A 27,044-nucleotide genomic window follows, 5' to 3' on the forward strand; every position below is an offset into this window, starting at 1 on the left:
CGGCACTGAATGCTATCCAAGACATCACCACAGAAACAAGGCTGGAGGAGAGGACTGTATGTTTCAGTTTTTTCACGGAAAACTTCAAACACACAAAAGTAGAGGGGTATAATGAACCCCCATGGGCCTAGTCCTTGTATTCATGATAATGAACATGTGGCCACTCTGTTTTCACCCATAGCCCCTTCCCACTCCCCTTGTTTATTTTGGAGCAAATCCCAGACATTCAAAGTCAGTTAAATCTGGAAGCTTGATCAGATTCAGATGAACATTTTTGTAACAATACTTCATAGATGATGCTCAATGTTCTACTATATCACCTTGTATCATTTCACCTGCAAATATGAGAATGCTGCAGAATCAATAAGCATTTTCCCCTCCTCTCCCCCTTCCCCTTCCCTCCCCACCCATCCTCAAATCACACCTAAGATTAAAAGCCTATCAATGATTCTTTTTTTTTAAAGATTTATTTATTTATGCATACAAGAGCTGGGGTACAGACCAGAGTTGCAGGGGGTGAGAGGATTCACCAGAGACAGAGTGGGGAGCAGAACAGGCAGACTGACTGAAATACACTGCTGAGGGGAGCAGCGGGCGAGACAGGAGAGGTCTGCTGCGCCATGTGGGTTTCTCCCTGGCCAGCTGGGGATGGAACTTGTGCTACAGAGGCTGCGGACTGTTTCACAGTGCGTTGCTTAACTCCTTGCACCACAGGGAGGCCCACAATGATTCTTTTGTATCATCAAATTCCAGATAGTTTTCAAATTTCTCCAGATTTTTCCAAAGGTTTTTATAACCATTGATTTATTAGAATCGGGACCCAAGCAAGGATCACACTTTGTACTTGTGCTATGTTTCAACTGTCTTAATTTATAGGTCTCCCTTCTTTTTAACACTTTTTCAATTTTCTTGATGGAAGAAAATTAAAAAGAAGGTGGTCTTTCCCGGAGTATTCTGGATCCTGGGTTTCGCTGAAGGCATACCCACGATGTTATTGACCTGGTTCTTTACAGATTTTCCTGATTTGCCCCATTCAGTCCTCCTTCCACCCTATTCTGCCCCTGGGAGGCTGACCTGTGTACACTATGTCAGCCAAGCTTTCTTGCTCTGCGGCTTCAGTTGGGTTTGCACAATAGGGAGCCCTGGTAGGAGTGGGAGGGAGGGAGGAAAATGAGGTCAGAGTGTTGATTTCCCTGGCTCCTCCTGGCAAGGTCGGCTTGGGTTAGCTGTGCTTCTTGACTGAAGCTGACTGTTCACTCAAGACGGTTTCTCTCCCAGTTCCCTCCCCTTGAGGTCATCTCCCCTTACTGGTAAAGGCTTTTCTGGTGCTTGTCTCAGTGTCCGGCGGCATTATCCTTGCTCTCTGCCTTCACCTTCAAAATTAGTCTCTTCTAATTTTGCTAGTCTGAATGCACCATCCTGTCAGGACCCTAATTTATATAATGTGTCTCCGTCCGGTATTTGCAGCAAACTGGCACTGAAATCTGGAGGCTTGGTCAGATTCGGGATAACATTTTTTGTAAGAATATTTCATGGGGGCTTCCCTGGTGGCGCAGGGGTTAAAGCTTCAGCACTATCAAGCCGTCACCAGCCACTGCCAGCTATCGCCAGCCACACAGCTGCATGAGTTGGATCAGGAGTTCAAAAGTGGTGGTGTTCTATCACCTTCATGTTTGGGCTGGAAAGCCTCAATAAAGAAGTTCTCTTACCTGTCTGGTTCTTGTGGAGTAGAGCTGGTACTAGAAAGGCAGCCTCGATGCCTGCTTCTTTCCTTTTCGGTTTTCAAAATAGTAAGCTGATTCCTCTAAATGAAGAACAGGGAATTCATGGCTATGAATATTGGATGCATTTGCATCCTCTGATTCTTTCTGGTGTTCCATCTGTCCCGTTCCTTGACCAGAGGGAGCCACCGAATTATTTTTATATGATCCCAGGCATTCTCAGTGGTCTTTGGTAGTCTCCTTGCTTTCTGATGCAACAAGAGAATCCAGTCAAATCTTGCGTATTTCCTGCCACAGAACTAGAGTCAGTCATTTCTCTAAAGACCCCCTGGTTCCTTTTAATGGGAAGTAATATTTGAGAAGGCACATGGGGGCACTAGATACTCCTTGATCATGGGCTACCCATTATATGTAAACCACATTGCAGCTAAGAAATTAATGCTTTTAGAGATGAAATCCATCATACTGATATCTGCCATTCAAATTCAAAATTTTAGAATTTTCATTTAATATTTCATTTTATATTTTTACATCTTGTATCTTAAACTGAAAATATTCATTCCTGACATTAACATAAGTATTTGCAAATATGTGTATATATCTTCATAATGATCATACCAATGTTACTGACAACATTACTGAAAACAGTAATATTTCTTTATAGTTCTTCTCTGTTCTTACACTATACCCCTCTAAAAACTACCATTTTTTTCCCACCAGAGAAAAAGGTCACTTAAAGTTATCCAATTAAGGTCCCCTAATTAAAGACTTAAAAATAAGTGTTCTCTGTGTGAGTAAGCTACAAATTCAGTATATAATTATGTTCATTGGTTTCACTCTACTTTGATTTTTAAGGATTGTGTTTTTGTTTAAAACTGGTTTGTTTCAGAATTGTGTATGACAGATACATGATTCCAAAGCCTAATATGGAGAATATGTACTGTTAATTTAAAATCAGAGCCACAGGAGAGAGAAGAAGCTGTTACATAGCTCTTCTGGCTAATTCAGATAACTTACGTCCTACCTTCATTTTTTTTTTTATAAATCTTTTTTTTTTCCCTTATCTATATATTTTTTTAAATAATAAATTTTATTTTTATATTTCCCATACAATTGCAACCCCCCATTTTGACCCCAATCCCTCCCCTTCCGCCCCCCACCCCCCAAAAAGTGTCTTTGGTTCATCATCCTACCTTCATTTTTAAAAAGAGATATCAAAGGAAGCATTACCACCAGGGAAACATATAATTAAGGCTACCAATTTGCTAAAGATCTTTTTATTAAATTTTGGAAGGCTTTTATTCTAACAATAGAGAAAATGGCAATTGGAAGTTTTGAGATTGTTTCCAGAATTCACAAGGAGCCAAACCGGGCTGCCCAACCTACACCTGTCCTTTGTCATCCAACCAGGCTCTGCTGGCAGAACCTAAATTTGGCCCTGCTCCAAAATCAGCCCTGTATTCAGAAACGCTGGCCTTTGCATCCATCTCTACCATCCTCGGTGCTTTCCAGAGAGCCACTAGGTGGCACCAAAGGGCCTGTTCACTCACCCTGTTGCATCGCCCAGAGTTTGCCACACACAGGAGGGACACTGGGATTGACTGGGTGTGCTGGGTACTTCTCAGTGTAGCTCAACAACTTTGTAGGAACTTTGCTATTGTCAGACCTAGAGTGTGGGGAAAGCTGTCAAGAAAAAACAGGGTAGATCATCCCTCCTCCTTGGAGGCTTTGTCAATATTCTGGTCAATTTTATTCAAGCTTGCTAGAATATTTTTAGCATTTGGGTGTACCTTCTCACGTAGCTAAAGGAATGACTGACAAAGGTTGACAGAGGACAAAAGGACTTAGCTTACACTCTCGGAATGCCCTTTCATAGTAACAGTGAGCACAGGATGTGGATACTGCTGGTCCAAATGGGAGGCCTTACGGATTTAATACATATGATGAAAACCAGACCAGATTTTTCCCGAAGTGCCCCATGCTGGGGAATGATCAGCAGGAAAAGCTCCTCCCCCTACAACTAAAGATAGAGTTTCCAGATGTTCGTCCAGTGGGGGGGTGCCCATCAACCTTGTCCCCAGGCAATTCCTGGGTGTTTGCCCAGCAAGCGACAGCCTGCCTCTGCCAGGTGTGTGAAAACATTACTCAGGCTGGAAAGGGCCAAGCAGCTGGCACATCCCAACTCTCGTTGTCCAGGCTGACGACTGGCTGCCAGGAGAATCCCACAGCATCCCCCCCCCCACCCCCCCACCCCCGAACATTTCCAAAAAGCTGTCTAGCAGGCGCCAGCCACAAGGGGAGACTCCTCCCACATCCTATGAAGCATTCCTGAGAAGAATATCCAAGCTGAGACCGGAGCCAAGGAAATGTCCTTCTTCCACCCCCCACTTTCCTGTACCCAAGAGTGGATGTGTAGATAAAAGGTCCTTTTTAGATTTCTCCAAATTATGGACTAGATAAGAAATATTAACAATGCATTGTGAGATTTATAACACCGCTCAGAGTAAAACATAGGACACCAACAAAGGATCCAAGAGGGGAAATTGAGTTATTTGTGGTAACATCCTCACGTGGCATGTATGTGAGAGAAATCACTCATGGCACTGTGGTAGGTGAAAGGTGCATCGAGTAACCCCTACAGCAACCTCACAAAATACCACAGATGGAGCTGCTACCCAATGAGGAGGTAAAATGCAATACCAGGAGGTCACACAGGATAATGCCAAGGCCATCTGAGTAGGGGTGATTCAAACCCTGGATGGAAGCTGCTGGAGCCTGGGCTTGACTCTCCATGTTTCTTCCAGACTTTGTGTTAAGATGGCAGGACCAGAGGATGGTGTGGAGCAACCAAGTGGAATGATGCACCCGCAGCTACACCCACATCCTGACATTTATTGGACACATAGCCCCAGACGTAAACCTTGTGTAAAGCCTCTAAAATTTTGATGTTGGATGGATACATTTGCGTACTTTCATTTTTTGTGCTGGTGGATTCTGTTCATAAAAAGATCTTACTTGAGCTGTTGTGGAGCTTTTTTTTTTGTGGGTTTTGTTGTTGTTGCTATTCTTCAGACTGGTCTATTGTTTGCTGTCAGATTTTGATAACAATATTATGCTTACAAGTAATTTAGGTGATTTGTCTTCTATGCTTTGAAAAGGCTTACATTGGCAATGTCTGGTCTGTAAAGACTAATAGAATTTTGTGAATTCAACTGAACCTGGAACTTGAGGCAATTCAGTGACAATTTCTTTAACTCAGCTATGGAAATGGGTCTATTTAGACTATCAGGGCCAGTTTTGGTAAGTTACATTTTCTGAAGCAATTGATGACTGTATTTCATCAAGATTTTCCAGTGTATTTTCAAAGAGTTCTACAAAAAAGTTACGATTTTTCTTGTTTTGGAAGTTTTGTATATTTATGCTATTTTGATCATTTTCTTACTGTTCCATATCTGTGCTTTCTCTATTCTTTCTAGGTAGTTTTAAATTTTTGTTGGTCTTTTTCTAGTAAGTTTTCTAGCAGCTTTTAAACTGTTTTTGTTAATGTTTACCCTTTTTGTTTTCTAATTATTCAATCTCTCATCAACTTTCTAGAACGTATCAATGTTAAAATTTGGTATCATCTTGGGCCTCCCTGGTGGTGCAAGGGGTTAAGCACCGCACTATGAAGCAATTTGAAGCCTCTGTTGCACGACTTCGATCCCCAGCAGGCCAGGGAGCTACCCACATGGCAAGGCAGACCTCTCCTGTCTCACCTGCTGCTCCCCTCAGCAGTGTATTTCGGTTGGTCTGCCTGTTCTGTTCCCCACTCTGTCTCTGGTGAATCCTCTCACCCCCCACATCTCTGGCCTGTACCCCAGCTCTTGCATGCATAAATCAATAAATCTTTTTTTAAATTTTTGGTATCATCTATTTTTCATTATTAAGTAAGTCATTTTGTCTTTTTGCTGGAGGCTCAGAAATTCTTTTTTATTAGGATGTTTCCTAGAGTTGACATAATTATTAGGACTTTCTTAGAATTCTAAGGCACTTCTAAGCTAATTTCCCTCTGCATGCAGTATGCCTTTACAGTTTTTACTTTCAGGGCATTTTCTTTTGGGAGAAGGTAATTTTTATAGAATCGCCATTTTAAATAAGTTTGTTCCATTGTTTCTCTCCTTCAATTTAAAAACTCAATGTACTGACTTTTCTTCAACCATATTCAATGCGATTAGATTTCCTTTGCATCTTTCCTTAACAACTTTCTCTTAATTTGGTTTCTCCTTTCTTTACTTCTTCCAGGATAAGTATCTTGCCTGTTGTGCATCTTGAATATAGGTTTCTGGGTTCCCATCTCAACACCACCCCGTCCCTCAGTCAACTCTACCCAATTTCCCATCATTTCATGGTGTTCTCACACTTGCACTAGAATGTGTATTTTCATTCATGTCGGAAGGCTGCATTAGCATTTTTGTGCCTGTGGTGACTTTTCTTGGTGTTTTATTTGCTAAAACATTTTAATTTGATTTCTCTGCTTTTGGTCTTTTCTTACAGTCTCCCCATAAGGAGTTTTATTAATGCTCTTATTTGAGTAAGTTAGATTTACCTCAATGACTTGACTATAAGCAGTAGATATGGGTAAGAAGTGGGGCAGGGAGAAGGTCTGGGTGGTTTCCTTGTGTCTCGAGGGCTCCCCCAGCTGGCGCTATAGTGAAATCAATTCTGCAACATTTGGCACATTTTTGTGGGCAGGCGCCCACTGATGCTCTCGCCTGGGGGAAAGGCTTTGCTGTCAACTCCAATCTGCCATTGCTAGGATTCCTCCATCTTATGTCAAGGGATTTGCTTCCTTAAGCTTAACCCCTTCCCATTCAAACTCAGTGGCCAAGTAGGGATGTTGGAACAAACTACGAACCACTTGGTGCTGAAAACAACAAATATCTTCTCACGGTTCCAGATACCAAGTCCTAACTTCCTCCTGAAGTTTTAGTGGAAAACCCTTCTGCCTCTTCCCATTCCCAGTGAATATGGCTTGTGGTGGCACCACTCCAATCAACTTGAAGTTCCCTTTGCTCTGCCCAGGGCCTGCACTCTGCCAGGCCTGGAAGCACCAGTCCCACCTTCTCCTGGATGTCATCATCATGGGGGCTCCCAAATACGGGCATGTTTAGGGGACACATCCTGAGAAATGTCACTAAGCAATCTCATGGCTGTGCTATCACGAGCCAGGTGGCACAGCCTACTCACACCCAGGCTGTACACAGGCCCATCGTTAGCCAAAAGGTCGTTATGTGTGACCTGTAACTGCACAAACTCTTCAGGCACTTTTCATGTGCCAGTTTCATTCAATGATTCGGCCAACTTGTGCTTAATATAGTTTGAGGCTATTTTAAGGTGTCTCAATGAACAGGGCTCCTGGCAGAGGAGGAGTCCTCAGCACGGCCTCCTGAGGTGTTCCTTTCAATGGAGTGGACAGACTGTTGTCACATTTCCTTTATTCACAGTCATTTATTTACACAACCAGTTGGTCATTCATTAAAATTCCTGAGAGCCTGCAGCACCTCCCAGATCCAGCACTGGGCTGTGTGTACTTCAAGCTGAACGAAACCTACTTCTTGCTTTTGGGGTATATGTTACAATTCAGAAGAAACCATCCCAGGGAAGAGATAAAAGCCCAGAGCATTGTGGTGGTTGGTGCCAGGGGCTGGGGATCCCACGGGTAGCCATTCCTGCCTGTGTGCCGAGCTAGGACGAACAGAACAGATGCCTGAGAAGCGCGCCCGCAAAGGTGGGTGGAAGGGCTGGGAAGCAGGTGAGATGAAGCAGCTGCACTCAGGTTCACTCCCCTGACCGCTACTCACAATATGACCCTCCACCTAGGTCCCCCAATCTACAGGAACCCTGAGCAGGTCCAGACTCACGCTTTTTTGATCACCATGCATCCCAGCTTACCTGCCCACCAGGGTTCCTCCCATCAGGGGGTGACCTCTACAGCAGTCTTGACCTCCCCATGGCTGTTCAGTTGGCGTTGCCTCTGGGAGAAGGCCTGGCTGCAGTGGGCACAGTTCCTCCTCCGGCAACATGGCATGCAAACACCACCCCGTGTGCAGGCTGGTCCCACCTCCTTCACACCTACCCTTTCTTAGTAGTGGGTGCTGGTCACAGGCTCATGGCTCACAGTTCATGGCGATGCCCTGGGACTTCTACTGTAACCACCACCACTGTACCCCCTTCCAGTCTCCAGTATCTAAACCCCTGAGTGCTGGTGATCAGGTGATCACCCTGGAAATTCATATAAGCAGTTTGAGGTGGTGTCTGGGGTGGCCTTATGGGACGGCAGGCTTGAGGTTCCATGGACTTAAATGTGCAATCCTGTGACAGAGACGACAGAGTTCAGGGCCCTTCTGAGTCCAATGACAGGGTGTGTTTGAGAGTGAAAATTCTCACAAGCAATCTACACAAGAGAGGGGCTGTCTGTCCAGTTAAGATGGAGATGCAAAGGTGCAGGGAATGTGAGCTTATGGTAAAACTGCAAAGGCTACCTACAGCACTAACCTCCAGCCTATTTCTTCAGAAAGGCCTGAGAAAGTTAAGCAGCCAACAAACTCAGAGTCAAAAATCAGAAACTGGTAGGAAGGCCTCAGACGTGGAAAAGTTTCCAGCAAAGAAGGTACGATCAAAAGTTGGGACACCAGCCTCATTTCTGTCCCTGGAGAAACAGGCACCAAGCAGGGCCCTGGAAGAGTGACTGGGGAATAACAGGAGGAGGTTGCTGTTTCCACCACCACAAAGTCTGTGGGCAACTGCTTTTGTTACATGAATAACACCTTTTTCCATGTATGTGAAAGACTTTTCTGCCTGCTGGGCCTTCACGCAATTATTGAATAAATTTAGAAAAATACCTACATTGACAATATAAAATTTAAAGGACTTTACAAAACAAAAACAGAGACTTTAAATGCAATAAGAAATAAGCCCCGTGCATTTTGCACCTCCGTCTTCCACCCTGTGTTCACTTACTGCAGCAGGAAGCAGCTGCCACAGGTAACTTGCGGTTCCAGAGGGCCACGTATCCTCACCGCAGAAGCCCCACAGGCTCACTGTCCTGAAGGGTAATTCCCAGTTTCCCTGAACTGTTCTCCCCAGGAGAAATCCATCTTGCACTCAAATGTCACTAGCAGATTCCAGCTGGACACATCTGGCAGTCACTGTCCGTCACACCAGCCGACATGGCCCCTCTCTGCTACGCCTGCTCGCCAGCACTAGCTCCACTGGCCCCAGCGCCTTTGCCAGATGCCTGGGCTTCTGAGGAGCGGGAGGCCTGTTTTGGCAGGCGGATGGGGACGTAGATGTTTGAAGCACAGTGCTCCTTGAAGTACTCCCCGCCCTTTTCTTCATAGTCTTTCCTGGTGATCCAGACTTCGCTGTCATCCAGGTGGTCCAAGGCCCAGTCACGAGCGCCGTACCAGGCGTCCAGCACTGGGTTGGAGGCAAGCTGGACCTGCAACACGAGCAGAACGTTCACCACAGGCCGCCTCCCACCGGCGCTCGGGGAGGGATGTGCAGCAGGCCAGCTACTCCCCAGAAACATACAACAAAGGCTCCCACAATTCCAAGCAGTGCAGGACTATTTCCGCACCTTCCTAAAGCTGAACTATGATGCCCCAGATTTTCTAAGAGGGTACACAAGAATGCAGAGCACCCTACACTCAACCTCACTGAATACATTGTTGCTAGCTATTTCACCAACACAAAACCCACCTCTATGGGCCCGAGCGCTCAGCTGCCACGCCTGCTCCACAATGCCTGTTGTCAACCACAAATTGTCAGAAGAGGGGAAGCAGAGCTGGCACTGGACCTGGAGGAAAGGTCTTCCAGGCCCTGGAGTCCCTGCTGCCAGAGGGAAGCAGAGGCCATGATGGCAAAGGGGTCTGAGGAGAAACGAGAGCAGAGAGGATGACCTGGCGTGTTCCCCAGGATGCAGCCAGAGTGGGTTCCATTGGTCATTATTGGGCTGAGGCCAGGGTCCGTCCGCAGCTCTGAGTTAGGCCAGCCCACTCATTCTCAGGGACGCGCTCACTAGTTCAAATCAGGTTTCCTGTTTTCTGGTTCCCTCCCTCACCCAACCACCAGAGCTCCAGGTTAGAATAGTGGTGTCAGAATTTTCTGAAGTTAAGGGAAGAGGACACAAATGGCGTCATGTTGCACAGAGAGAAAAAGATGAAGCAGGTAAACCCATAAGTGGAGGAGACTGACTGCCTGAGATGACAGATGCAAAGGAATTGTGAGAATTGACTATCGACAGAATTAAGATAACAAGACCCCTTCCTGCTCTGGCCTAGAGTCATTGAAAGAATGAATGTATGGTGCTTGATATACTCCTGGCATAGTTAAGGATTTAATAAATGGTGGTTACTATTATTACCAGTAAAACACAATAAGATATACAGAACATAACAACGGAATATTATACAGCCATAAAAGGGATGCATTGGAAATATACTTACTGATATAGAAACCGATACAATAATTTGAAAAGTGAAAAAAGTACAAATTACAAGACAAGCTATCAACAATTTTTTTGTTTTTTAGTTATATTCAAATACTTGAGAAGAAAATGACCTGAAGATATATATATAAAAACATTGGTCACAGTAGCTGAATTGTTTTTTCTGTCTTCACTTTTGCTTGTTTAAATTGTCTGATATTTCAGTAATGTTTTTATTTTTTTTTAAGATTTATTTATTCATGCATACAAGAGCTGGGGTATAGGCCAGAGATGCGGGGGGGTGAGAGGATTTACCAGAGACAGAGTGGGGAACAGAACAGGCAGACTGACTGAAATACACTGCTGAGGGGAGCAGCGGGCAAGACAGGAGAGGTCTGCTTTGCCATGAGGGTTTCTCTCTGGCCGGCCGGGGATTGAACTGCAGAGACTGCAGATTGCTTCACTATGAGGTGCTTAACCCCTTGCGCCACCTGGGAGGCCCTCAGTAATGTTTTTAAATGGTGGTTGTTTAAATGAGAAAAAAACAACAGAAACTTTACATTTTCAACAAAGCATATAAAAGTTACACACACCTGAGGGCATTAAACATTCATGTTTGAGTCACTGCTGTATACATAATCTAAAATCTCAGCATGACACACTTGGCACATCAGCAGTGTGAAAGAAGCAGGCAAGGTGGGAGACATGCAAGTGGGGCTCTGCCTCCTGAGGGGAAACAGCTAGAAGACAGGGCTGGGATGACCAGAGACCTGGCAGCAGCGCTCCTACAACCAGTGCTCACAGATTCACAGGAAAGACTTCAGGGAATTTTAAGAAATCAATCTTGAAAATCCTAACAGCTATTATTTTCAGTTATGTCATCACAGGTCAACCCCACTCCGTGTGCGCTCATTCTTTCTACCATCACCCACGGCTCGGCTACTGCTCTCCCCCCCGTACCTTGCCCGCTGCTCCCACAGCCTCTTTCTTACACTCCTTCCCTGGCACCTCCATCCTCCCACTGCCCTTAAATGTTGGTGTTATTTAAGGCTACTCCTGGACTCCACCTACTCTCCCTAACAGTGCCCGCTGCACATGCATGCTGAGGGACCCGACACTGCTGAGGGACCCATCAGCTGCTATGAGTCATCCCTCCTGTGGATCTCACAGGAGACTTAATCAGCCCGCCCCGGAAAAGGAAGTCATTATGCTCCCCCTCAAGCCGCCCCCTTCCTCTCTTATTTCCTAGTCGAGTGACTAGTATATTGATCTAACCAGTTGCCCAACCTAGAACTCAGGAGTTGTCTTAGGAACCACCTCTCTTCCCAAATTCAATCTATCAAACACGTGATATATCATTACACATTCTTTGTATGTGGATCTGTATTAGTATTGTATGTGTAATACATCATACAACAGACAGGATCAAGGTCGAGCCTCTTAGTGGCACATGCAGGCTCTGCCTCAAGTGAGCCCTGCTGACTTCTCCAACACTCACTGCCCCCCCCACCCCCCAAAGCCATGTGTTCCTGCCACACAGCTACTGCCGACTCCTCAACAAGTGCTTGTCCCCTGTCCTTAGCTCATGCTAGCTCCTGTCCGGAATGTTTTCTCCACCCCAGTGTCTACTCCACACTGTCTACATGGCAAATACCTCCTTCACCTCAGAAGATTCAGTTCCTTGGAAGGGTCCCTGAGCTCCAAGACTGAGATATCCGTCACACCTGTATGTCCATCAGCTCAGCTCATCACAGCCTATTTACTTGGCTGCAGCCCTCTCTGATAGCAAGTGGCTTCTATTTAGGGGCTCGGCGAGGACATCTTAGCAACCCAAGGTGCCTGGTATATGATGGAGCTCAGACCATGTTTCCTGGTGATCACAGATTTGGTAGATAAATTATGGGGCATTCATAACTTACAGTCATAAAAAGTCTTTTAGAAGAATAAGGACATGGGAAAATGTTCACAACAAGGGAAGGAAATTCAGGTTATAAAGCAGTAAACACTCGTATGTGAGGAAAGTCTGTGAAAGGAAAGCTTTGCCAGCAGGACAAGCATCTTGGTGAGAACAGCTTATTCTCAACGTATGCTCTTTTGTACTGTCTGGATTGCATTATATGCAAGTCTCTGTCAATTGAATAAAAACAAAGAAGTATATAAAACGATTTCCATTCTGCTTTAAAAACTAAACACAGACTAAAAACTGAAAGGAAAGCCAGGAAAATGTGAACAGTGGCAATCTCATACACACTTTTTTACTTTGTAACCAGAAAAAAAAAATCAATGCCAAATATATTCAAAACAGTAAGTGAACAATCAGTACCTGAAAAGAAGACCGAAAGGGTCTCATCTCCAACAGCTCCTTCTCGATTCTCGCTTTCATCCCAGGATACATCATGTTCCCGCCAGTGAGGAAGACGTTCTGAACCAGCGCCTCCTGGATGTCCTTCGGGTACCTATGAGAGAAACAATCCTTCTGGTACAGTCCCTCCAACTTGAGTAGCAGAGAATGAAGATAAGGAACTGTAAGCTCTTAGTGTAAGACAGAAAACGGTTACACAGAATGCTAAAAGAGAAACTTCCATTTTTTCATTTGTGCCTTTACAGAACGCCAAATAGCTAGTCAATACATCCATTTAAACGGTCGATTCCTTTCCCTTGCAGTTTTGTGCCTTCCTGAGATGTTTTTCAAAACCTGATTTTATTGAGGACTGACCTACACATATTTTGAAGAAGTCTGACAATGTATGTAGCTCAGTAACCATGACCACCATCAAGGTACAGAACATTCCATCACCCAGAAAGTCCTGCCTCTGTTTTGAGGGCCCACCTCTCCACTGCCGAGTTTCTTTCTTTTTTAAAGAAAGAAACATGCTTGGTTACTTCCTCAGCCATGGTTAAGACAAAGTTCAAAGCCAATCAAAGCAGCCATGACAAGTTTGTCTTCTTGCTTGGTGCAAGTTTCCATGGTGTTTTAACCAACAGTAGCCAGAGCGCTAGGAATCATGTTCTCTAAGCATCCAACGTTGAGTGATGAAAATGCTTTAGTGCAGGAAACTGCCTGTATAAAGGACGGCATGGGGACATGTCAGAGAATGCCTCTTAAACAGAAAGCCTGAAGAGAAAAAAACTTCTCAGCACTGCAAATTTTTTAGTGTGATTTTAAATGACCAGTCGTTGGCAATGTGAAGGTTTTAGGAAGATCGACGCACATCACCGTGGTGCTCAAATGTGAAAGGAATTCTTAAAGTTCCTCAAACCAATTGAACATTTATGTGTTTAGAGGAGAATTACGGATCTCCAACTATGCGAGGGTAAAGGACACCATCCGAGCATAGCCGGGCAACAGAAAGGAGAGGAAGCTAGAATTCCAAAGGGTTGGTTATCAAAGCTACCAAACAAATGGTTCTGGGAAACAGAGGGAAAATACCTTCTAGTCTCACCTGTCCAGAATGTACTGAAGAGTCTCTGCTACCCCCGCCTGCTCTTCTCCTATGAGAGACGGCTGGAAGATAATTTCTGGAGCTCGAATTCTTTCTGTCCCAACAAACAGCTGATGATAGGCTGCCAAGTTAAAGACGGGCTTTAAAAACCCAAGGTTTAGAAGATATTTTTAGGACATAATGACAAACACCCCAGTTGCCAGTTTCCTCAAACTCCATTCCTTATTCCAACATTGCTTCTGTCCTTTGTTCATGCCAGAATAACCTCTCCCCAACTCTCTTGATTTGAGAATTCAAATTTCTACCCTTGTTCAGCCTCTGAATCATAAATATCTATGAATGGTCCCTGGGAAGAGCAGCAGGAGAAAGGTCTGGCACTGGAAGGCAAGGTTCCTGTCCACTACGTGCTCAGCACTCCCCCTCCCTGCACAGCCAGAAGCCTCCTCCCAGGCATGTCTCTCACGCAGGTCAGTTGCTCGGGTCACCACTGGAATGCCAGAAGCAAAGACCCACTGAGGTCAGCATAATGACACTGGCTTAACTGTAAATGGAGCCAGTTTAAACTTAAATAAAATTAAAAGCTAGCTCTTGGGTCTCAAGTCCGCAGTTACTTGATCAAAATATTTCTTTCTACAGGGAGACTATGTCCCAGAGATTCACAGATCTTGGTGCTAGACCCCCAATCAATTGCCAGAGAGGAAAAACCTCTGATTTCAGAAGTTTTAAGTGTTGTTATTGCCCTCTCTAAAGAACAGAACTGGAAGTTTTTGGAAAAAATATTCCTAAAGGAGCAGACTAGACCAGACCTGCCGCTTAGGTCAAGTGTCACAGCATGGACACGGCCAGGCTGCGGGAGTCAGACCTGGACAGTGGTGACCGGCTTCTCCACCTCAGGCGTCTCCTCGGAAAACAAGGGCTCAAAATCATTGATGCTTTCCACGTCTTCCAAAGACGGCTCCAGCTGCTCCAGGTCAGGGGTCTAAGAAGAGAGTACACAAACCAGACCTGTGACTCCAGAAGGACTTAGTTCTACTAGCTCACTGATATGAAAAGTATCGGGACCTTGCCTGATGTACTGACCCTTAAGAAAAACCACAACAATTTTTCTAAGTTATTAAAAAAAAAAAATCAAAAGAACACAAAAAGAAAATCAAAATCAAAAGAACACTAAGACCAAAAAAACCAGGAATGAACTTTGGTCGTATTCCCTCCGTTTTCTGTTTACACAGCCTCACCCACTCCCACCCTCTGTCTGAAGCCTACTGATGGGCCAGCTCAGTCCTGGGCCCAGGGGAGATGGGCTGCATCCTCACACACACACAGAGACCCCTGGGGAGGAAGAGTGGCAGCTGGAGACCTACTACGCGGCTTAGACTACCAGCTAGATTGAATAAATCTCTTAATAATTAATAAATATCTATGCCAACACGAGGTCCCTTCCTGCCTCTTGTAACGCACAGACCTTCTTGTTCACATTTCTCACACCAAACAAGCCATGCTTGCAGCACACAGGGCGCTTCCCACCTCACATGCCTTCTCCCCACAGTCATACCTACTGAAATCAAATCATCTTGCAGGGCCCAGTTCAGATATCCCAATCTGCTCTCAAAAATCCATCTACTTTACCACACACATCTGCCACCACACTGGTAAATTTTATTACAGCTTCTATGGCCCTATTTTTTTGGGGGGAAGGAGGGTTCTGTGATGGGCAGGGACTGTACCTCAATGCCTCTGCACCCTAGTCCTGGCATACTATGCCTGGCACTGAGTGGTGGACCCTAGGGGACACCCTCCAGTTTCCCTGGAATAGAGAAGACTAAGATGTTTGTTTTCCAAGTCTTCTCCAGCTACAAGAAAATGCCATCATCCACTCCATCTAGCTATATTCAAAAGCACACCATGTTAGAACTAAGGTGACTTCTACACATCATTAAAAATGTGTAAAAAAGACACTTTACTTATCCTATTCCTATGATTCACAGAGAGGAACAAAGCTAATAATGTCAAGGCGGGCAATAGGCTTCTAATACGGAACAGATTTTTCTACCACACTGGCCTCGCTCCCTCTGGGGTTTGCCAGGTCTCCACATGTATTGTGTGGCATTCAGGAACACAGACGGGACTGCTCTTTTGGAAGGGAACAGAGGGAGTTTGCCAAGCACATCGCAGAAGACGCTGCCTGGTTCCCTGCAGCGTAAAAACAAGCAGGGATTGGCTCTGAGCTTGGCTAGTCATGCAGGAGAGCTTTCCATATTTGGCCCAATGTGTCTTCCAATAAATGATGGTGCTCTGAAATTGTGCTCGCCCCTCTACCCCCACTGCAGGGATAGAAAGCGAGCATCTTCTACTTTGAAGATTTCGTGCTAACAGAGCCTACCACACGACAACCTCATCGGGATACCTGCAGAATAGCAAGGCCAGAATGTATCTCTGCAGGGAAAAATGGATTTTAGAAAACATTGCCCAGTGAAAAAAGTTTAGCTGTTTTAATTCAATTCAGCCATTTCTGTTTACATGGCATTTGAACAAGAGCTTTGATCCATGTAAATCTTTTCTCTCCACTTAAAGTAAATACTGCTGGAAAAATACTACAAATGTTTTTTGAAACACTGGCCAATGTTATAGGTCTAGGTAACCCCATGAGTGTTACTGTAACGAATTCTAATCACTAACAATCACCCTGAATAAACGCTGACTGATCGTTAAAGCTTTGGGGAAAGATCAGTTCATCAGACTGGTTGTATACAGAAAGAAACCGTTTAAAGTCCAATATGTCAAATCCCAAGCCCAGAGAGGTTAGAATATGGATCCCCAGAGCAGAGAACAAAGTAGGGACTGAGCATCCACTGAATGAAGGACTGTTTCATTCACAGCAAGTAACAAATGCAGAAAAATGAACACAGAAAAGGAAAAACTAGTTCCCCAACTACTCAGGGATCACTTTCATTTCTGTTTGGGATTTTCAACCTCAACTCTCCCCCCTGCACATGGCTTAGCGGCACACTGCTGGCATACAGATGCTGAGGTCCTGCTGACATGCTCCATCTGATAAAAGCTTAAAGATGGATGAATAAGCAACGAAGACAACAGGGTCCTGAATCCCAGTACAGAGCTCTAGTCTGAAACACAAACCTGAAACTGGGAGAAGCAAACCAGTTCTAAAATCTGATCTGGGATGTTGTGGAGGGGGAGATGGTAGTAAGGGTCCCTGGCCCAAGAACTCAGGAATCTGGTCCACTATGTCCAGGAAGTCTGCCTCCGCAGATGCTTGATCAAATGTGCACGCTGTCATCATCTCGTCTACAGCCTGTCATGGAGCGAGGGTCTCGTGACTGAGAGCAGGAGTGGGAGTGGGAGAGCGGCCTCCTGCCAGGACTATCTCTGCACAGGTAGGTTCATGCTGAGCCAAGGGCGCACTGGAGTCACGGTCAGCACCCACTGCAGCCAGCACCAAAGCAGATTTTTCCAGAGTACTGTTCCTTCCTAAAAGCATAGGCTTTGTAGAACTGAAAAGAAAGTTGACTTAAAAAACAAAACCCCCTATAAATTATCCTGGTTTGGTTAATTATTTGCCAGAGGATTAAACAAATTTCTTTGCTCTGGAACTCTAGAACTGACAGAATCAGGAAAAACTCACACATTTATTAACGCTTTTTTCCAGCTCTAAAGACAAGAGAGCCAACCGGCGACTTGGGATGAAGGTGATGTGCAAGCAGCCCCTTGACTGTGCAGGGCCAGGAGTGCTAGGGTGGATTACTCAGGGCCCGATCTCAGCACTGCTGCCTGGCAGCACCACCCCTCCCTTTTTTTTTTAAAGATTTTTTTTTATTTATGCATATAAAAGCTGGGGTACAGGCCAGAGACATGGGGGGGGGGTGAGAGGATTCACCAGGGACAGAGTGGGGAACAGAACAGGCAGACTGAGTGAAATACATTGCTGAGGGGAGCAGCGCGCAAGACAGGAGAGGTCTGCTGCACCATGGGGGTTGCTCCCTGGCCGACTGGGGATTGCACTGGTGCCACAGAGGCTTCGGAATGCCCCACAGTGCGGTTCTTAACCCCTTGTGTCACCAGGGAAGCCCCTTGCCAGCCCTTTTGGCCACATCCACACTTACTAACAGTCAAAGAGTTGTTAGTAATGAATATGAGGATGATCTTAAATCAACTTAACATTTTATTGAGCATGTCTACAAGTGGCTATAAAAGTCATAAGTTTCAGGTGAAACACGATCCCTGTCCTAGGGAACATCAAGACGGGAAGGAAGGAAGTGAAAAATCAATCACGACATACTTAACAAGACATTGGAAGAAAGTTAAAGGAGACTTTGAACTATTGCCAAATAACCTGCAAGGCACAGGCACAGGCTCAAGACAGCACCAGACAACCGGTATATGAATGTCCTTCCTACTCTCACACGGACACACACACCCCACACACATACGCTTTCCCCTCCCAAGGGAACAGAGTCCCCACACATGCACCCATGGATATCACTCATCACACCGTTCTCTAGTTCCCTCTAAGTGCAGTCACCACGGGGCCTCCCTCTAAAGCTGGGTTACCTCTGGCTTGCTGTCCACCACATCCACCTCGAGGTTGACTTCTGCTTGAAGGATTTTCTGCTTTGCTTGCTCCACTGCTGAGCTGAGCTTTTGTATGTAGGACTGCAGCTCTTCTGGGGAGTCCATGTTCAGCTCTATCAGAGCTTTGTGAAACTGATCCATCTGGCCATCTTCCAGAAGCTCCTGAAACCGGAGCAGTTACAGTCCATCCTCAACTACCAGGGCAATCACAGACAGGAAGGTAAAAGAAGTACCTCAGAAGCTCCTACAGCAGGAGAGGGCTCCCACAGCTCCCCAGCTGGTCCTCCCTCAAAATCACACTTCCTGCCAACATCCCACACAGCTGCCCTCTGCCCAGCACCCTATCAGTGACAGCACCACCTGCTGAGGTAAAAGGAATCTATGGGACAGACATCAGAACATCATTACCTTTCAGGTGGCAGAGGTGGAAAACTTACTAAGAGGAGATGTGAGGGAGGCCTGGGGAGTGGGGGGGGCAGAATGCTCTATTTCTTAATCAGGATGGCAGAAAACGATTGTGAAAAAATTAACCAAATTGTACTCATAAGTTGTGTGCACTCTGAATCATGTTTGCTATACTTAAGTTAAAAATGAAACGAAAGGACATTCTAAGGCAAAATTAAAGCAGTAAAGTCAGAGTCCACAGCTCTTTCGGGAACACTGCTGCACGTCCTCCACATGATGCTCCCCCAGACTCCTGGAACCAAGCGTGACTTAGTCAATGCATCTTATGTTGAGGAATCATACATGGAAGAATATTTCCTGGGACCACCCTGTGAAGCAGGGTAGGGACCCATCCCGGGGAGGGCTCTTACCTGCACATACAGCAGTCTGTCCAGTCGTTCCTGGTCAAGCTGCAGCTTCTCCTCCCGCCGACGGGCGTTGAGCTCCTGCAGCCGCCGCAGTTGCTGCTGCCGCTTCTCCTGCTTCTCCTCAGAGGTCAGAGTGCTACCGAGGAGCTTGTTGGAAAATGGGAGCTGCATCTTGTGGACATTGTCTTCATAATAGTCGGGGCACCGCCACTTCTGCAATTCTTCACAGAAAACAAAGTCATGAAATGGAAACACTTGTCAGGAAGTTAATGCCAGTGCTCCTGACCTGAGTGAGGTGGAGAAAACACTTGTCACTCAACTTCTGACTCAACCCAATCAACAAAAGGCAGCTATAAAGTCTATACATGATGCTAGAGAGCTGCTCTGAGAGACCTGCTAAATGATGTTCTTCAGAGAGACATGACACCAGAAGGAAACGTGGGACATCAGGAATGGAGAGTAACAGAGATGATGAAAATCTGGTGAGACATCACAGCCTGACCTCCTCTTGAATCCTTTAAATCATGTCAGACAAACCAAAGAACCACAGAGCGTCTGACATGCCTCCAAGGTGACAAGACATAGTGTTAGACAAGGCCAACTGCAGGGGGCAGGGGAAAGCAGCCTCAGGGTGCTTGAATTTCCATATTCCACAGGACCTGATGAAACAGTGATGCTAAGCAGACATGGAAAGTATGTCTATGCAATCTCTAGGACAAACTCTTCAAAACATCACAGATACAGCAAAAAACGCAGTAGATAAATGAAAATAAAATACCAAATAATTTAAATGTCCAAATAACCCAAAAAGAAGACAGAGAGGGAAACAGGAACAAAGAGAAGGAGCAGAACAGACAATAAGATGATGCCCTGAACCCAAGCACAGGAATGGTTCACTAATGTAAACGTCCTAACATGCCAATGAAAGGGTAAAGACTGCGATAAAGACCCTAAGATTAATGAATGTAATGATACAGGTAGGTTAAAAGGATGGAAAGACATATCACACAAGCATCCATCAAAAGAGAGCTGGAGTGGCGATAGTAAATACAGCCAGACTTCAAAGCAAGGAAAATTACAAAGGATACAAAGGGACACCATGTATGATAAAAGGTCACTCTGCCAAGAAGACATAAGAATCCTTAATATGCACCTAACAAAAGAGTTCAGATACTTGAGAGCAAAACTGACAGAACTGAAAGGAGAAACAGGAAAATTCACAATTATCCCTCGAGACTTGAACACTCATAATCAATAGAGCTAGGGCCTCCCCTGGGGGCACAGGCGGTTGAGTGTAGCACCTCTGCAGTGTGGGTTTCATCCTGCCCAGCCAGTGAGAATCCCACATGGCGCAGCAGACCTCTCCATTCTCGCCCTCTGCTCCCCTCAACAGTGTATTTCCTCAGTCTGCCTGTTCTGTTCCTGGCTCTGTCTCTGGTGAATCCTCTCATCCCCCGCACTTCTGGCCTGTACCCCGGTTCTTGTATGCATGAATAAATAAATTGTTAAAAAAAATTAAAAAAAAAATAAGAAATCTTTAAAAAAAAATCAATAGAGCTAATTGACAGAAAATGAACAGGGATATAAAAGAACTGAACACCACCATCAACCAGCCTAATCGATAGTAGAGAAAACGCTACCCAGCAACTGCAGAGTACACACTGCTTTCATGTATACATGGAACATTTGGCAAGGCAGCCCTTGCCTGGGTCATAAAATAAAGCTGCACAAGCTTAAATGATATCAAAGAAAGTCCTGTGACCATAATGGAATTAAACAAGAAATATCTCATTCCCCGGCCATCGGCGAGGATCCCACAAAAAAAAAAAAAAAAAAAAAAAAAGAAATATTTCAGTGAAAGATAATAGGAAAATCCCCAAAGACTTGGATAAGAATAACGCATTTCTAAATAATCAAAGGCTCAAAAAATAAGTCTTCAGAGAAATTAGAAAATATCTGAATTTAATCAAAATGAAAATATAACATCAAAATCTGTGGAATTGTGAATAAGCTTCCACCTAAACAGATTAGAAAAAGAGAGCAAAGTAAGCCTAAAGCATGAAGGAAATAAAAAGAAAAAAAAATAAGAGATTACCTGAAGTCTTATATCTATGAAAGAAATTTAATTCATAATTAAGTCTTCCGAAAAAGAATTCTCCAGGCTCAAATAGTTTCACTAGAGAATTCTATCAGATATTTAAAGAAAAAAGAAAACTTCACATATTTATTTGATCTTTTCCAGAATGTAAACTCATCTAACAAGACCAGCATCCCCCGACACCAAAACTAGACAGATACAGTGTAAGGAAACTATTGAACAATATCCCTCATGAATAGATATATAAAACCCCACAAAATACTACCAAATCAAACCCAGCAGTATATAAAAACAATACCACACATGATAAAGTGGGGTTTATAAAAAAAAATCAAAACTAGAGTTCAATATTCAAAAAGTAATCATAATCTCCACATAAACCATCCAAAGCTGGAACACCACAGGATTGTTATCAATTGATGCAGAAAAAAAAAATTTCACGAAATTCAAAACCAATTCATGATAAAAATGCTCAACAGAACGAGAAACTGAAGGGAATTTGCTCACCTTGATAAAGGGCATCTGCAAAAACTCCAAGGTAGGGCCTCCCTGGTGGTGCAAGGGGTTAAGTACAGCACTATGAAGCAATCTGCAGCTACTCACAGCATGAGTTCGATCCCCGGCCAGGGAGGTGACCCACATGGCACAGCAGACCTCTCCTGACTTGCCCGTTGCTCCCCTCAGCAGTATATTTCAGTCAGTCTGCCCGCTCTGTCTCTGGTGAAAAGAGAGACCAGAGACACACCTCTGGCCTATACCCCAGTTCTTGTATGCATAAATAAATAAATTTTAAAAAATATATGGGCAAGCTGAACCTAACATTTATACGGAAAGGCAGAGGAACCAGAATAGCCAAAGCCATTTGAAAAGGAGCCTACACTTATAAGCTATGAGTTTATTAAATAGTTTGTTAAGAGAGTAAATACCCAAAGAGAAAGGGGTAGCTGAAAGAGAGCCATCCTGGGAACAATTTAAGGAAGGTGGACACCATCCAAAAGCCACAGCAAATGTCCCCTTCATCACCTTCTATGTAGTCCTCAGCGATGTAGCTGTGCTCGTGCAGGATCTCCTCCATGCGGCTCAGTGTGATGGCGGCCAGGTGCCCAGGGTACTTCAGCTGGAGGAGACGCTGGAGGTAGCCAGCTGCTTGGCTTCCTCCAAGGTTGATGCGCTTGCAGTTTTTAGCATCTAACCTACCACCAAGGAACAGAGAGGAACACTGAAATTATTGGCATCACAAAAAAGAGACTATGGAGAACCTTGAGGGGAAAAGGGATATTAATGCAAAAGAATGAGGAAGAAACAAACCAGCTGGGGGAACATTAAACCTTACACTGGGAAGGAACTTGAAAGTTCCCTTGCTCCAGCCACTTAACCAACGCAAGAATTCCTAGTCCAGACCAGACCACAGCCCTCTAACTTCTGCCAAGAGTCTCAGGAGGAAGCGAGGTTCAATGGGAAGAACACAGGCTCTGAAGTCAGACCCTATGGACTTGCCATGTATCTCTCACTGTGGTCCTGGGACTAAGCATCCTCCCATTAGCTGGGGAAATGTTAAACATGTTCATTTGTTCTGGGGTGGGCTTGAGAATATTCCTTTTAAGGAGCTTCCCAAGAAACTCTAGTATAACCCAGTTTGAGAACCCATCCCCCAGACACTCTGACTGAAGCAAACACATTAAGTAACTGCACATATATGGGCTTATTTCAGTCTCCTAAGAGTATCAGATCCACTCACGTGAAATGAAGGGGAAGAGAATTAGAATAACTATTTCTTTTTTTTAAGCAGATTTTTTTGTATAATCTATTAACAATCTTTAGTATTTTTCATTTTATTTTATTTTTTTTAATTAATAAATTTTATTTTTATATTCCCCATACAATTGCAATCCCCCCATTCTGACCCCAATCCCTCCCCTCCCGCCCCCCACCCCCAAAAAGTGTCTCTGGTTCATAGTTTTTGTTGATTTAGAATAACTATTTCTTAATGTGAGAAAGCGAGCAGTAGAGCACTAGCACTTCCTGTTAAAGTGTCACTGCTGTATCGCAACTCACCAGCAGATGCCAGTAGAGAACAGAACATGTTCCAACCAAATCATTTCTGATCTTTCAGGTGGAAAAAAAATTTCTCTCAAAATGGCATAAAAATAACGTGATGCTATTTTTAGCTTCTGCATATTTTGTTTACATAAATAGCAAACTCCACTCACCAGAAGTGTTTGGCAATATCTAAGAATTACTTCTTCCTTCATATTGTAAAAACTTCCAAGAGAAAAAGCTCACTACAAGTCTCAAAAAATTCAACAGCATTTATTCTGACTTAAATTTTCAAACTGCTGTACAGTTTATAAAGTGCCATCACCTACATCATCTCATTTCTTCCTTGGGGTAACCCTGAGAAATCTATTTTTCCCAATTTTACATGTTAGGGAACTAAGGGAAGAAGTTAAGGAGCTCATCCTTAGGAGGGCTGCAACTCCAGGTATTCAACTCCAAATCCAACTCCTTTCCTATTATACAACCTCTTACTCAATGAGAAATCATTTCAAGAGAGCACGATACTAGCCTAGTCTCTTGTCAGATTGATAGAAACTAACCTCAACTTTTATTCAGCTCAGAAATATTCGATAAATACCTATTATGTGCCAGACATTGTACCTGAAAAGGTCTAAACTAGAGTGATTAGGGAGCTTTAAAATAAAAAAAAGCAAGCTCTTCATAAAAAAAGTGATTCCAAAACACAAAGATCTAAATTATTCAAAAAAGGGCTTCCCCGGTGGCACAGCAGGTTGAGCACAGCACTATGAAGCTAACTGCAGCCTCTGCAGCACGAGTTCGATTCCCAGCCGGCCAAGGAGATTCCCACATGGCACAGCAGACCTCTCCTGTCTCGCCCACTGCTCCCTCAGCAGTGTATTTCAGTCTGCTTGTTCTGCTCCCCACTCTGTCTCTGGTGAATCCTCTCACACCCTGCATCTCTGGCCTGTACCCCAGCTATTGTATAATTAAAAAATAAATCTTAAAAAAAATTTTTTAAATAAAATAAATTACTCAAAAAAACATTTTTATTGGGCCTCCCCAGTGGCGCAGCGGTTGAGCGCTGGGTTGCGAAGCTGCCCGCAGCCTCTGCAGCACCAGTTCCATCCCGGGCCACCAGAGGAGGGTCCCGCATGGCGTGCAGACCTCTTCTGCCGCCCTGCTGCTCCCTTCAGCAGTGTACTTCCTTGTTCTGTTCCCCGCTCCGGCTCTGGTGAAATCTCTCACCCTCCTGCGCTTCTGACTGTACCCAGAGCTTGTATACATAAATAAATAAATAAATCTTAAAAAAAAAAAAAAAGTGACTGACCCATAATTAGGTGGGTAGGTCAGAGCTAAGCCCACAAGTGCTTAACAGTCCAACATGCTATTATCACTCTACCTTTTAAGTAGGCACTCAGTAAATGTTTCCTGAATGCTTCTCAAAACAGTACTCAAATGCCATAAGCACAACTCACCTCCCTTCTAAGATGGGTAAAATATGTGTACACTGGTATCCAGAAGAGATGATGAGCCCAGTGGAAGTCAAGTTCTTTGGCTTGTTGTGGTAGAAGCTGAAAAGGCTATCGATTCCATAGGCAACCTTGGGAATCCCGTAGCACTCAAAAAGGAGCTCAGACATCATTTGTCGTGAATACAGAGGGTTGCACACAGCTTCTGTCAAAACTATGGGGTGATCAACACAGCCCTACTTTGAAAGAAAAGAAAAAGTAAATGGGTGATAAAGGAATACACTTTTTAAAGAATGCAAGAAACCAAAATGCTTATTGCAAAGATTGAATTTGCTTTTGTTCTCCATTCAAAAACGTGATCAGAAGCAAAAATACTCATCTCATCCCTACTGGAAGCTGTTTCAAGAAAACATAAAAGTACGGACAGTAGGATTAATTTAAGGTTAAATCAAGCCCCATGCCAACTGTCAGTAATTCAGATCAGCTCTATTGTCAAAACTATCTCCAGAATCCAACTGCTTCTTACCACATCCCTGGATACCTCCCTCGTGTAAGTCACCATCACCCCTGGGCAATCCATCCAGGGCAACCGGTCTCCCCGTTTCTACCCTATACTCCATGTTAGCAGCTATAGTGTACCCTCTGGAACATAAGTCATAGCCCGCCACAGCTCAACACCCTACAACAGCTCCCATAAAAGCCTATAAGGTATGTGAGTTGCCCCCTCATTACCTCTTTGACTTCCTCATCCCCTTATTACTCTCCCCCTCATTCTGGCTGCCCTGCAATTAGAATCTGGGCACACTCCTGCCTCAGGGCCTTTTCATTGTCTGTTACCTTGGTCTGGAGATTATGTCTCCAGATGGTCAGTGTTAGTTCCTCTATCATCATTAATTCCCTGCTCAAACATCACCATCCCCAGGTCCTACCCTGCGATCTTATTGAAAAAACTACAGCCCTCTCCTTTTCTTCTAGCTTGCCATAGAATCTACTGAGTACTACTAATTCTACTGTTGTCTTTTCAAAATACGTCTTTCCATACTGGATCTATAAGCACAGAAAGTTCTGTGGACCCATCACGGAGGTATGCCATACTCCTGGAAAAGTGCCCAGCACAGAGTCGGGGCTCCATGCACATTTGTTAATGAGCAAATACATGCTCTAATTAGAATGACATTATTTTTCTTAACTGCTATAGTCCATGCGCCTAGCACAGGGCTTTCACACGTTAGGTCCGTAATACCTGAGCTCTGGGAGAGCAGACAGAGCGAAGACAGAACCTTCCCTAAGTCCAGCCCACCCCGCCCCTCACCTGTGAGGAGACTCCCAGGTGCTGGAAGCTGTAGTCCAGCAGCAGCTCCTGCAGCTCCAGGTTGACCGGCACATTGCGGTCGAAGGGTGAGCGCAGCATCCAGCGCAGCGGCTCCAGGCTGCCCAGCGCGTTGCCCACCTGCGGTCCGGCCCCGCCCCGAGCCCCGCCGCGGCCGCGGGCGCAAACAGCGCGGAACTGCAGGCGCGGCTCCGGGCCGGGGTCCGGGCCCGGGCACGCCCAGCCGGCGCGAGCCTGGAACGACCCATTGTCCAGCACCAGCGGCACCGGCAGTGGCCCATGCGCGACCGGGCCGGCCTCTAGCACCGGGTCCGGCGCGGCGCGGGCGTCGCGGAACGGGAACACGTTCGCCGCCAGCCCGGCTGCACCGGCCGCCGCCATGTTGGGACGCGCGCTGGCCCCGCCCCCCGCCGCAGCGTCCGCCCCGACGGCCCGAAGCCCCGCCCCTGCGCGTGACGGGACACCCCAGCTCTCCCCTCGCTCAGAGGCCCGGTCAGCCTCTGCTTCTGGACTCGCCCCGCGGGGCCCAGGCCGCCTTGGAGATCGCCAGGCCTGGGCCTCTCAGCGAAGTCCTGGGCAGTTGCCCGCGCTCGCTGGCCTGGCCACGCCCCCTCACGCCAGCCGCGGTCCCGGCCTAAGCCCCGCCCCTAATGCGTCAGCCGGCAGGACCCGCCCCTTCCTGGTCTCCGCGGCCGGGCGCCCTGATCGGTAGAGCCCGCCTTTTCGCCTAGCCACGCCTCTTTTGAGTCACTCTCCTTCAAACGCCCTTGGCTCCGCCCCCGCGTGGTTACGTCGCCCTTAGCCTGACTGTCAAGGAAACCCCAAGGCTGGGATACCGACGACGCTCAGTTTCTTGATTTGGGAGCTCGTTCGGCAGGCCTGTCCATTTTGGGGAAATTCATCAAGCTGGCCACCTATGGCCTGCGCACTTTTCTGCATGTATGTGATGTTTTATCAAACAATATGATGTTTTAAAATGTATTTGTTAAGGGGCCTCCCTGGTGGCACAAGGGATTAAGACTCAACCTATGAAGCAATCTGCTGCCAACTGCAGCACGAGTTCGATCCCCGGCCAGGGAGGTGACCCACATGGCGCAG

The 27,044-nt window shown here is 45.4% G+C and overlaps 1 protein-coding gene across 1 annotated transcript; it reads right to left on the reverse strand.

Moving 5' to 3' along the window:
- Positions 1 to 8,943: 8,943 nt before the first annotated feature.
- On the reverse strand, positions 8,944 to 26,327 carry ACTR5 (actin related protein 5; the record flags this gene model as incomplete). Its single annotated transcript, XM_084247870.1, has 9 exons — positions 8,944 to 9,201; positions 12,512 to 12,644; positions 13,632 to 13,771; positions 14,494 to 14,610; positions 18,198 to 18,380; positions 19,034 to 19,251; positions 22,152 to 22,321; positions 24,623 to 24,852; positions 25,929 to 26,327. The coding sequence occupies 9 exons, from the start codon at positions 26,325 to 26,327 to the stop codon at positions 8,944 to 8,946; spliced, it is 1,848 nt and encodes a 615-aa protein (XP_084103996.1).
- Between the last annotated feature and the right edge of the window lie 717 nt (positions 26,328 to 27,044).

The sequence above is a fragment of the Talpa europaea genome (genome assembly GCF_964194135.1).
Source record: "Talpa europaea genome assembly, chromosome: 11".
Taxonomy (NCBI): Eukaryota; Metazoa; Chordata; class Mammalia; order Eulipotyphla; family Talpidae; genus Talpa; species Talpa europaea.